Source organism: Enoplosus armatus, chromosome 1, assembly GCF_043641665.1.
Source record: "Enoplosus armatus isolate fEnoArm2 chromosome 1, fEnoArm2.hap1, whole genome shotgun sequence".
Lineage (NCBI taxonomy): Eukaryota > Metazoa > Chordata > Actinopteri > Centrarchiformes > Enoplosidae > Enoplosus > Enoplosus armatus.
Genome location: NC_092180.1, coordinates 14,002,608 through 14,014,876, shown reverse-complemented (window position 1 = coordinate 14,014,876; position 12,269 = coordinate 14,002,608). Strand labels below are relative to the sequence as shown.

The following is a 12,269-nucleotide window of genomic DNA, read 5'->3' as shown; positions in this document are numbered from 1 at the left end:
GTAACTACAGTTCCTCAACTAAGATAAAGACAATTATAGCACATTCACCTGGACTTACCTCATCACCGTACGTCGTGGCAGTGAGAATAAGTATCTCTGTTATTGCATGTAGTCTGTGTATGTTGCAAAGAAACTAAAACTCCAAGCTGCCTGTTCCAGTGGTAACATCAATCTCTGGGTAGAGTCTCACAGCCAGATCAAAGCTCTTTCTCTAATGCTTTTGCAGAGCAGAATAAGCTGTCTTGCAGTACAGCATGGGTGAAGTCCTCACACAGCCTTAGAAGAGGGCCCAGATTTACGGCTGTGGCCGTAAGCAGCAGGGGGCCCACAGTCCCTGATTTAGCCTGACAGTGTTTCAGATTATGAGGCTAATCCTCTCAACTCAGGTTATCAGGGTACTTTTAGAGTTGGCTTTAGAGGACTGACTCCATGGCCTTTATCATTTTGATTGACAGCAGTAATGTCAGACTGGTTATTCATTTGCCTCTCCTCTCATCTCTCCTCTCATCTCTTCTCCTCTCTTCTCCTCTCATCTCTTCAATAGTCACTAAACTGTGTATCAATGAGCAGTGCCACAAACAGTGTGAATAGGTGATCTTATTAATACCTGTGTTTCTGATGGATCAGACAGTTCTTTTTTTCTCAGTTGCTTTTTCCCAATAAAGTTAAAATGGTGGAGGTACTGTCAATAGCCGTCAACAGCAGGGGAAAAAATAAAAAACTTAGAGCTTAGCATACAGTAAGTCCTGGAAAGTAGGTATTATTTTTTACCAGTTGACCTACACTGATCAGTTTCTCTATGCCATCATCACGTCACTGGCGTCACCAGCTGATTGGCTTACTGAAGGAATGACACCTTCACATAGTTAGAGAGTACACTGAGTGATCTAGATCCATTCAGTCTATTCTTAGAATGCTATTACTGTGGTGAGAAACACGGTACGTATTTTCTTACCAAAAGAGTTTTGTGTAGAAACTAAATTCACAACCAAAATATAGAAATTCATGGAATTTAATCAGTCACTAGATGGCACATTCACTTTATTTTAGTTTCTTTACAATATTTGTTAATGGCCTCATGTCATTCAGTAATTTGTGGAGCAGGTCTTGTGTTATTGATATGTGGTAGCTACTTTGCATTGGGCTGATTTAATGTAGCCACAAGCTATACTTCAGGAATAGATAAAAATACAATTTAAGAAAGATTGAAGATTACGGTCTAATTGAATAAAATCATTCCAAAAACAACCAAAATCCAAAGTTTTGCAGTTTTACCCATCCAATCTCACTAGATGGCAATAGAGAACATATAATTACAGTTTTGACCCTCACTCTGTTTCTATATAACCTGTTCACAATCATACTACAAAGTTTTGAACTGCTATAATTGGCTTTTACAGTGAATTAAAACAAATCCAGCCAATATTTCTAATTGGTGATGATGATCACACCTTTGGAGTGCTGCTGGCTCTACAAAAAACTAAAGCCACGCATATTTTTTTTCATTTCCTGTATGATTTCACAAAAAATTCTTCATAAAAGCAGGATGAATATCCAGTTAGTGCTTATAGGAAAAGCTAATGAGTACTGGGGATATATCTTAATATCTTAATCTAAGGATCTGGTTAGTTTGACTTTATACCATTCAGGGAACTCCTGATTTGATCTTTTGTAGTAAATCTATATATGTGATAAATGTGCATATTGTTCTTAATTTTTGCAAAAGGGAATGAGCAAAGCTAGAGGATAAGATACCACATTCTCAACTTCTGGACTATCCTCAGTTGGTCCTCATGGCCCTTCACTCTGTGCAGTGTTTATCCCATATTTTCCCGACTTTCCAAAGTGACAAGTGCACACGTTGACAGTTGTACCCTTTGCATTGTGGCACTGGTCTGAATAAAAAGAGAGAAAAGGAATACAGCCAAAAGAGAAAGCTGTAATATATATGTCTAAGGTGGTGTAGTCTGTCTTCTGTGAAAGAAGGGGTGATAATGTGTCAAGTAAAGAGGTCTGCATCCTTTCAGTGCTGTTCAGTCTCGGGGGTGTGCTTGAATGTGAAGGTCATGATCAGTGCTTTGTTGGAGCAGTTTTTGTGATGCCCTCACAGGAATGTTAGGCCGGAACCCCCCGCATCGGCCTTCTCGTGTCCCATCCATCTACCATTGGATACAGATGGAGCTAAAGCCTCAGCCTCCTCTGATGGCTTTAGGGCTGCTCTGTGGTGTGGGCTGAGCCAACAAATATGAGCTGAACCAAGCAGGAATGCGCCAGGCACCCTGTCTGCCCTTTTTTTGAGGGGAGGGGGGGGGGGCGTCATAACTAGGGGAATGTAGTGAGAGGAGGGGAGGCTCTAATGAGACCCTGTAATCACTTAACAGAGACCAGGTGCTCTGTATCTTGCTGTAGCAGTGCACTCCAGACAATAGAATGCCACTTTCAATTTACCTTGAAGAGCCAGGAACAAAGGACGTCTGGACAAGGTCTAGATTTTGTATGCAAAATGTTTATTGAATAACAATGTTATTGCTTTGACACAAATAAAATAGAACACATTTACAAATATATAATATACCTATAAAACAGACATCCTATTACCACAGTTTGCAAAAGAATAATGACAAATAGCTACAATGCCCATATATATTTCTTCCTGTACAAAAGTAGTTCTATCTGCATAAGTACTTTAATGTAACCTCTATATAATATTTAAATAAAGGAATTCATATATACATATACCTGCAATAAAAACAAATATAGATTGCACATGTTTTTGTACAAACAATAACAATTTCAAGTATATTTCAATCCATTGTGGACTGGCACATATCTCACAGAATCTAAGGCATTTCCCTTATACAGTGTCCAAAACTTGATATCAACTGAGAGCTTCAGAGCTCTGTAGCCTATCTTCTTGTTTGGCATTGTGATGAAGATGTCTTTTCCTGATGATTCATTTGACTTAAAGTCCAAATGGAAAAGTGCAGACAAGTACTGACAGTTTGGAACATGGTGGTATAATCCTTAGAGGATAGCACTTATCAAAGTCCTGGCCTTGAGGAAGAAATGTGTAAAGTCCCAGAACGTTAGAAGAGAGTTCCCTCTTTAAGCCAGAGGATGTGTCCACTTTGCCAGGTATTAGCACTCTTCCTTTCCCCCTGCCAAGCAGAGAGCAGCACCTGTAGTTTGCTCCACGCTGTGCCATCCAGTGTCTGTAAGCCAGCTGCAGTTGCTTGCACGCTCGACATCGCTGAGCTGCAAGGCTCAGCCTTTAGAGAAACTCAGCCAGTCTTGCTCTGACTCAGTCCTCATGCCTGGAAAAAATGTGCTGGAGAGTACTTGGCAGGAGTCTGAGGCATTTAGAGAATTTTAGAACAGAGCAGAGAGGACACTAACTCTGAGCTACTCCCTCGCTTTTGTTCCCAACTCCTCTTGCAAAGTCCTGCTCATGTCCGTCTGAGGAGAGCCTCAAGCTTGTGAACTTGCGAGTCAGTTATGCTCCACACGGGCCTCAGCCTGCCCTGCTCTAGCCTCAGTGTGACTCTGTGCGCTGGAAGAGATCGACGCCTCCGACCGTATCCCTGCGGGCTGATCTTGTCAACAGGGGCAGTCCCGGCCCTTAAATTGTTATTAAGCTGGTGCAGGCGGTGTGCCAGGTCGTGCACTGTGCAGGTGCCCAGCGAACAACCTTGCCTTCTTGACTGGTTGACTGAGGTTTTAGACCTCTTGGTTCGGACATTGATGTCAGTGCTGGAGGACAGAGGAAGAGACAAGAGGACATTAATCCATGCTGTTCACTCCTGAGTTGTAAATGGCTGAGTATTCTCTGCTTAAATTTTGTATTCCTTTTCTATGACAAGCAAAAAAGCATATGATGACCAAATGGAGACAGTGTTGATTTTCAGGATTGCATGTTTAGTGTTAGGTTTGTGTCTTACCTGGAATGTGGCAGCAAAGTATCCCTGATATCTTCTGGTCTGACAAAGTGCTCAGACTCTGCTGTCTTCTCTACTGATACGCTGTCAAGATCCCGTCTCAATCTGCTCCCTAGCCATATGCTTAGCCTGGAAGAGGAGAAAAAAGTCCATCAGTCTTAGGTAGATAATTCAGCAGACAGGTAACTGCTGTCACAGGCTTGACAGACTGTCACATCTTATATCAGATGAAAACATTTTAATTATTAAAGGAATTACTCCTCAGATAACTCACCTTTTTTTCAACTCAGGATTCACTTCAAGTTCCACACAGTGTCCTACTGTGGCCAGCAGCCAGCAATAGAGGAAGGACTGGAAGATCAATTTCATTTTGACTCCTGTGGAGGGTAGAGAATACATTTGTTAGTTATCTATTTATGCTATAAAGTAATGTTCAACTACATGAATTTCCTACTGTCCCTCTGTGCATGTAAAACTCCCTCGTACAGTATTCCAATAAGTGCCACACTGTTGCTTGCTTACACAAGAGTCCAAAAGCCAAGTCATTTGCACTTATCATTCATTTATTCAAAATGTTAAGCTAAGGTCAGATTTTGCTCGGTTAAGTAAACCTACAACCATGCTTTGGGCCCCTGGCCAATAACGCGAAGGACAGTCTGCCAATGAGGGGTCCAAAATAGGCTTAGCTCAAAAGTCAAACAAAAACTAAAATGCCATTCAACTCAGTCACCTGATTAAATAGAACAAAACATAGCAAAATTAATTGAAACTAATAAACAATACATGATGTACTGCCTCTGTTGGATGCTTTACACCTTGAAGGCAATTCCTTAACAGACGCACACATTAGGAGCTGAACTGCTTATATAACCAGACAGATAACCTGTCCTTGCCTCTACACTTGTGCCCTGACCTCAAAAAAGCAAGGATAAAGCCATCAGCTGGGAGCAGAGCAAATCACAGCAATATCTTCTTCAAAAGAAAGTGCACATACCTGTAATTTTCTGATAATTCAGTTGGATGAGAAAGCTCTTCTTGTAGCTATGAAAGAGTACTCCACAGGTTTCTTGAAATTGCCACTGGCTCTGTAAGGCAGCTGTGTCACTCTGCTAATAGCTCCTACACACCAGACAGGGAGCCTTTATACAGGAGGTGGGAGGGGCTCATTGACTGACACACACAGTCTCTCATCCTTTTCCCCCACCCATCCAGTACACTACCGCTGTGCTGCTGCACATGTAGGACAATAACGCAACTCAGTAAAAACATCCAAGAATCGAAATTAAAAAATGGTAAAAGAAAATAGTTTTTGATCTCACAGAATAAGTGCAGTGCAGCCATTGTCAAAACATTTACTTTTTCACAGCTCAGTATAAATGATGCTGATGAAGTTTTAACATTCTCATAAAATGTTTGTTTTTTTCAGTATGTGTATATACACACATACTGAATATATATGAATACTGCCATATATAATGGCAACAAATCAATGATTGTCAGTTATGTAAGTGAACAGTACAATATGCTGCTTTCTATAGGGGTGTGTTAGAAATCAAAATAATCACAAAATATGAAAGGTTTAAACATTCATCTTCTTATATTTGAACGGTTTAGTTTTTGTTAACGTTCCTTTCTGTCCAATTCGCCAATTGTATAAAATACAATTTAAGGAATGTTTCTACAGTCTGCCTTTCAGGGCACTCCCTGACACAGTGAAGTTCCATGTTGGCTTGAAGTACACTGGATGATGAATTTGAGATGTGGAAAGAGACAAGCATTGAGTAACTGATTAAATATAGTAAGTACGCCCAACTGTAAACACAATATACTCAATGTATTTGTTTGTACAAGGCAAATACTTGACTCCGGACTTACCATGTAATTTATTTGGATATTTGGATAAATGCGAAATGGAATTTTACAATTATCTATAAATAAATTTAGAGTCAGAAAATGAACTTGAACAATAATCTATGACGCACGAACAATATTGGCTTAGACATTTTTTTAAATAATTCTGCTGATTTGTTGCTGTTGTAGATTATAAGTAATATGACTTCACTTTTCATTTTAGGAATGCATACAAAGGAATCTATTAGGAGATGATGGGAGAGCCATCAAGTCTGATTGTACTTCTCAGAGGATATCACCCCCTCACATTATTTGACTTCATGGGATGGCCAGTACAGTGAGTCACTCTAAAACTCCATAGCACACGTTTTACATGACCACACTGTGTCTATGTGCATTCATATTAAAGCTAGATAAGTGAAAGCAGCACAGAAAGAAAGATATTTCAAATCAGAACACTGAAAACAGTTTATTCTGTAAGGTTCAAAACAACACCCCTGTCAGTGGGGTTCATGAGGCAGATGTGGATAATAAGCCCCTAAGGAGGAACATACTCAGAACATGCCTTCAGAAATAACACATTGGGGAGGTGTATCACACAGCCTTCATCCATCTGACCTGCAGCGAGTGTAGATCTATGACTGTGTCTGAGATGAGCATATTGTTATGAGGATATAATCTGATTGAAATCATACGCGCTTACATTCAATCTTTGAAATGCTGTACATACCAGAGAAAAACCATTTGGTTTTATCAGCGTAGAAATTCCAGTGTAGAAATTTCCATGAGGTGTGGTGTAAATTAGTTTGATAGAGTAGGTAGTAATGCTTTCAGTTTTGATTTTTGTTTCAGTTTCGATGAAGGGGAAAAACGGCGCCTTGGGTTCTTTCAACATAATTTTAGGCATACTTAACACTTGACATTCCACTCTAGCATAACCACATCCTATAATTCATATCTTATTGTTTTTAGTCCCTCACAGAGAACCTTCCTGAGTTTATTTATATCTCATGCGACCTCATTCCACACATGGTGTCATATTTTAAACAAAAAAAAAACATAAATGTCAAACACATGTGCTGTAAACCAGCAAACATTTTGTAAGCACTTTGTAATGATAATTGCCTCCGGCAGACAAGTAATCCCCTTAGAGTTTATAACAGGAGATTGTGCAATCATGACAACAAAATTCTGCTGTTGCTTTTTGGCTCCTTATATAGAAATCTTTCCCTTGTCCTCCATTAAATTGCTGTCGTAGGATGAGTGAGTGTTTTTGTACCTGATACTCATATGAGCAGGTACGTGTGGCAGGAAACCTGATGCCGCGTGTGCCAGGAAGAAGAGGGTGTCAACCCCAAAGGCACAAATTTGAACGATGATTCATAATTATCATAATGCTATGTTGAACCTAGAAAATTTGTCACCTGGAAATGCGTGTTGGTCCCATGACTTTTCCATCATTCTTGTGTAATGATAAACACTACATGCAAACACCCGGTCTGTATTTCTTAATGGTTTGGCTCGGGTTCAACTATTTGGCTACCTCTGTCTTCATCTTCCTTTTACTAGCAAACAAAAACAATAAGCAGGAAAACAACAATAAATTAGTGAGACATTGAAAAGAGAGACGAGCAGTGAGAGAAAATGCAGTGGAAATTGCTTTGCTGTGTTCCTGCTATTGTTGACCGTAACGATGGTTTGTGTGTTCCTCTCACACACATTAGTTATAATGCTGATCACCATGTGCTATTCCCTGTGCCAGCTTTTCATAAATATTCAATATTTTTCACTAACCATGTGAGTTTGCCCTGTTCCTCACTCTGAGCCCTCCCTCACCTCAGCTTAATAGAGCCACTTTAAAACCAAGAATGATTTTTCTTTTGTAGCACTTGCCACAAAATTGAAGCAATGTGAAGTGAAAGTGGGTTAAACACAAATATGTGAGTCCATGGAATAACCCCTAATCATTTTAATGTTGCAATTGGAGCAGTTTTGTCATGTTTAGAGGAAAAATAAATCTTAGCTTTCTGAGTTTTTGTGGTGTATTTTAATATAACTTGTATTCCATTGTACTGGTGACAGACTTGACTAGTGGCTGATATGCAGTTAAAGTTGAGGACTTGTGTGTAGATCACAGGGTAACACATATTTCCCATACTGAAGTGTCCCTGGCGCTACATCCTTATGATAAATCAAAATTACCAAAGTGAAAAAGTAGGGTCCCAGGTATAGAGAAGTAGTGTAGTGAAATCTCATCTGCTGAATATAACGCTGATGTAAATGTTCCATATTACTCTGTCAAAGTTGCTATTCCATATATTTATGTGGAGTTTCAGACCTCCAGGAGTTCTTGGAAAGCTCCCAGGGAGTCTCCAGCAGATCCAGAAATGCAGTAATTTTATTGCATTAAACAGGCAGTAATCGATGTTATGCCAACATGTTTTCCACTGTGGTTATCAATATATTTCCCGCAGTTACAGTAAAATATAGCATTATTCTGGTGTGGTGGTTGTCTATTTGGCTGTCCTTGGTATAAAAACGGTGGGGACCCCCTGCTTTAGAGCTCTATTAGGACCACAGGTTGGGACACAGTGCTGTATTTGTAAACTCAAGGGCCCACGCCCATGGATGTCTCCCGCTCCTGCACGCAAGCGCAGTGACACTCCTTCTGTCAAACATGGCTGTGCTTTGGAAGAAGGAAAAATGCTGAATTGTGTTGGTATATCTCGGGAAAAGCAGCAGACATGGCTAGATTGGCTGACTATTTTATTGTCGTGGGATACGATCAGGAGAAAGCCGGTAAGTTTGGCGGCGGGGCGGCTCGCAGATTGAACTGGGAAGCTGTGGTTTGTGTCCAGGCCGTCAGTCAGTGTGTGATGATGTTGATGCTAGATAGCTTTGCTCTTAGCTTAACGTTAGCCACACAGCTACCAGGCGAGACTGGAAACACTTTCATTTTTTTTTCTCATTAACCGGCCAGATGCTGGATATCATCCGGCGGGAATGTATTTACAGATCAAGCACACGCCTGATGGCAAGTCACCAGTGGATGTTTACACACGACGCGCTGCGATATTTGATTTGGATCAATCGAAACTTTTCACGGATTCAAAATCTGTCATATCCTGTCCTTGTTGATTGTGATCCTGTCAGGTCTGGGAGGGGGGTGGGGTTTCACTGCCAGCTAATGGGACACACTTGCTGTATAATGCTCACAAAAGATCATATTAATTCAGATATCGCTTCTCCTTGATCATATGGGTTTGAAATAGCAATAGCGAGGTCCGGATTGGCCAGTGTTAGCCAGTGCCAGTGTGTTTTTCTTGCGTAATGTTGGTAGCGGTGGTCTTGCTACTTGCCTGTCCTGCACGCTCTGTTTTGGGTCTATTTTTACCCGCTGGAGCCGCACTTGTCAATGATTTGTTGTGTTATATTTGTTTTTGCCGGAAGAGTGCTCAACTTTTTCATGATGGGCGTAACGTTATACAGCTGCGAGGAAAGGCTGTCCTTGTGCTCATCCAGATGATCTTCCCTCTTCTCCCTCTCCACTGTTGCTCTGCAGAGGGACAGGGAGGTCCCCATGCTTCCACTTACATATTATGCCTCAGGTCCAGCCTCACATTCTTTTCATCCAAGACAGGGAACAGCTTTGCACACATTTCTAAGCATCAATAGACAATTAGATGCATAGATAGGCATTGCACAGATGTTCTCACATTTCAAATTTTCCATGTTCCCCAATGATAAATGGGAAAATGGATAAATTTGTAAATAGCGCAAACCTCTGCATCTCTGTATTGCCACTCATCCACTTGAGATGATCCAATAAGAACTGTTGCTCTGTGAGCAGCCTGGAGAAAGTAAAAATATTCATCTGTCTTAAGGGAACAAATTCAAGTTCCTAGCCTCTTTCAGTGGCATACATCCAGCGCCATGTGTATCAAGAGGGCCCAGAGCAGCTGAATCCTCTTAGTCACCATAGCTTGCTATGCACAATAGGTAAACAGTGTCTTTCATCAGCTCTGTGCATCCCAGCGCCAACTGACAAATGAATTTTTGTACTCAAGGGACAAAATGTTCCTGGCGTCACCAGAAGAGTCTGAATGGATTCACATTCAGACAGTCTCACCACAAGAAAACTCAGGGGCCATGAGTTTAGTATTTTTTTTCCTCCACTGGCTGCTGATGAGGATGAAGTTGATTGTGGAGAGAGTAAGCAATAAAAGTCTGCCATCTCAGATTGTGGTCGATTAGGACGTTGTGACAGGCTTATGTCTCATCCATATGTAAGCCTCTCTGGAGGACAAAACGGAGCCCCCACTCCTTATTGAATTGTATTTGTCTGCTTTTATTATGTTTTCCTGAGTGTAATGAAGCGTATCAATTGTTGGTTTGGGTTAGAGCCCTGCAGAGATGCCCTTGTTTGTAAGTAGGAGTGATTTCTCAGAACTGGAAAATTCAAATGACTTTTAGATTTTAAATACATAGGAAAATAAAACAATGACCGTTTATTTCTTCATAAACTATTCAGAGCAATGCCTTTGCCCAGTGAAGTTGGCTTATAGAAGCCAGTCTGGACACACTAATGTGCAGTGGGTCGTCTAGACAACATATTTGTCCCATCCACCTTGCTTGTTAACTCAAACCAGGGATCCCTACGTGGGTCATCACCAAGCCTCCTGCACTGGCTTTTGCTCCACTGGCCTGACCCAATTCTCATTCTTGGATTACTATGGATGGATCAGTTGGAAATAATGCTCAGCATGCAATCTGTTGAGGAATGGGCTTGGTTCCAATTTGTAGTGAATCAGAATTACACTGTAAAACTAAATGAGTCCCTGTAAATTCTGAACCTATACCTTTTTTTAATGAACTCAAAACATTTTAACTCCCCCAGGAAATGGAGTATTGTTAATGTAAAAGAATAACCTTTGCAATAAACAGAAGGCATTCTTTTAAAGTAGGATAAAGCTGGTGTGTAGCTACAGTCAGAAGTGTGCAGTATTAGTGGTGATGGAGCTTCTCTCTGGGTGACACACTGGTGTGGAGGTAGGAATACAGGCAGATACAGTACAGTGGGCTTTAAGTTGCAATACTGTATACTGAAGATAGTCACTTAAGAGTATAAAGTGTAGTGCTTAGTGTACTGTGTTGTAGAGATCCTCACTAAATTCATTATTACCTTGCAATTGCACAGCCTGGTTTCATTGGCTTGCTTATACTTTTCTTTTCTTTCCAAAGACTTTTGTCCCTTTGAATATAAATCCCAGCGATGTGTCTGTAGCAAGAACACTTGTGATATTTTTTATTGTGAGACAGGTGACCTATTTAGATAAATTTACTGAAACGCACACAACTAATGGTTAAATCATTGTGCTTGGTGCAGCAGACTGAAGTGATTTAAAAGAAATGAAAAAAATGAAAGTAGGGCAACTACTAATTCTGTAGTTCATTGTTGACCTTAAAGTCTATCGCAGGTATGCTGTGTCATTTTAGTGCTTCAGATATGTGAAAATTCATATGCAGTGGTGAGTATGATGAAAGGGAACATGGCCTGAGAGGCAGATTCCTCCATTAGAAATCAGACCAGAGTTTGCTTCCCTGGGGGCCAATGTCATGAGCCACAAACCTTGGAATTATTTTCACGAATAATGTTGGAATGTGAAAACGTTAATTTAGATGAATGCAGTCTGTATTGACCCTGTTCTATATTCTGTATTTTCCTTTGCAGTAGGACGCTGTTTCTCTTTATTGGCAAGGGTTTATATACGGTCTGGCGTGCTGTTCACCATAAATTGTAATTTGCCAAGTGAAGAAGAGGAATTTGCCCAGCTGCTTTTCTCAAACAGTTTATTGGATGGATATCATCACTCTTTATTGAATCAAACTGCTTTTGGAAACAGACACAGTACCTAATCTCTACTCTGTGTGACTTTATGGTCTGGATTTTCTGGTCTGGACTTGGGGAATGGCTTATGTAACTTAGCAAAATCCTTCAAAATAACAAAAAAAATACTTCCAAATGTTCAAGAGCAAAATACTTCCATCTGCAGATATCTTTTGACTATGTGTAATAAGATGTGTATCTATAGAGATGCAAGCCTGCATGTGGAGTCATTTCTTCAGCCAGTACTGTAATGTTGCATGGCTCAAAGTCATTATTTTAATAGTTGAACCAGGAATGTCTCCATGTTATCCTCTGAAACTTTGATGAATTGACTTTCTGTTACAATTTCTCAAAGACTGTTTGTGTTTGTGCTGGCTCTCTTGGCACACCCACAAGGAAAGTGCTTTGGCAATAAAACACCCCTTTCTTAAACAACAAAACCAGCATTTTAAACTCTGAGAGATTCATGTTTTTGTCTGCTATTTTTGCTTACTTATTTCATCTTGTTGGAAATACTATGGAAATAGCCTGTGTTGGTGTTTCTGTGGTTTGACTTGATGGTTGTCTCCCTAAACTTGTACGCTTAACTCCGTCAT

General features: G+C 40.4%; 2 protein-coding genes across 2 annotated transcripts in view; one reads left to right on the top strand and one right to left on the bottom strand.

Annotated features, from left to right (window-relative positions):
- Positions 1 to 2,486: 2,486 nt before the first annotated feature.
- adma (adrenomedullin a) lies at positions 2,487 to 5,028 on the bottom strand. The gene is made up of 4 exons (XM_070907584.1): positions 4,930 to 5,028; positions 4,210 to 4,312; positions 3,939 to 4,064; positions 2,487 to 3,750 (listed from the first exon to the last, which is right to left on the bottom strand). Exons 2-4 carry the CDS (start codon positions 4,302 to 4,304, stop codon positions 3,447 to 3,449), a joined length of 525 nt encoding a protein of 174 aa, XP_070763685.1. The 5' UTR covers positions 4,305 to 4,312; positions 4,930 to 5,028; the 3' UTR covers positions 2,487 to 3,446.
- Positions 5,029 to 8,530: 3,502 nt separating this feature from the next.
- sbf2 (SET binding factor 2) overlaps positions 8,531 to 12,269 on the top strand; it is an 88,205-nt gene continuing 84,466 nt past the window's right edge. The window contains exon 1 of the mRNA XM_070910211.1: positions 8,531 to 8,585. Coding sequence (XP_070766312.1) covers positions 8,531 to 8,585 — 55 coding nt within the window. The remainder of the gene's footprint in view (positions 8,586 to 12,269) is intronic.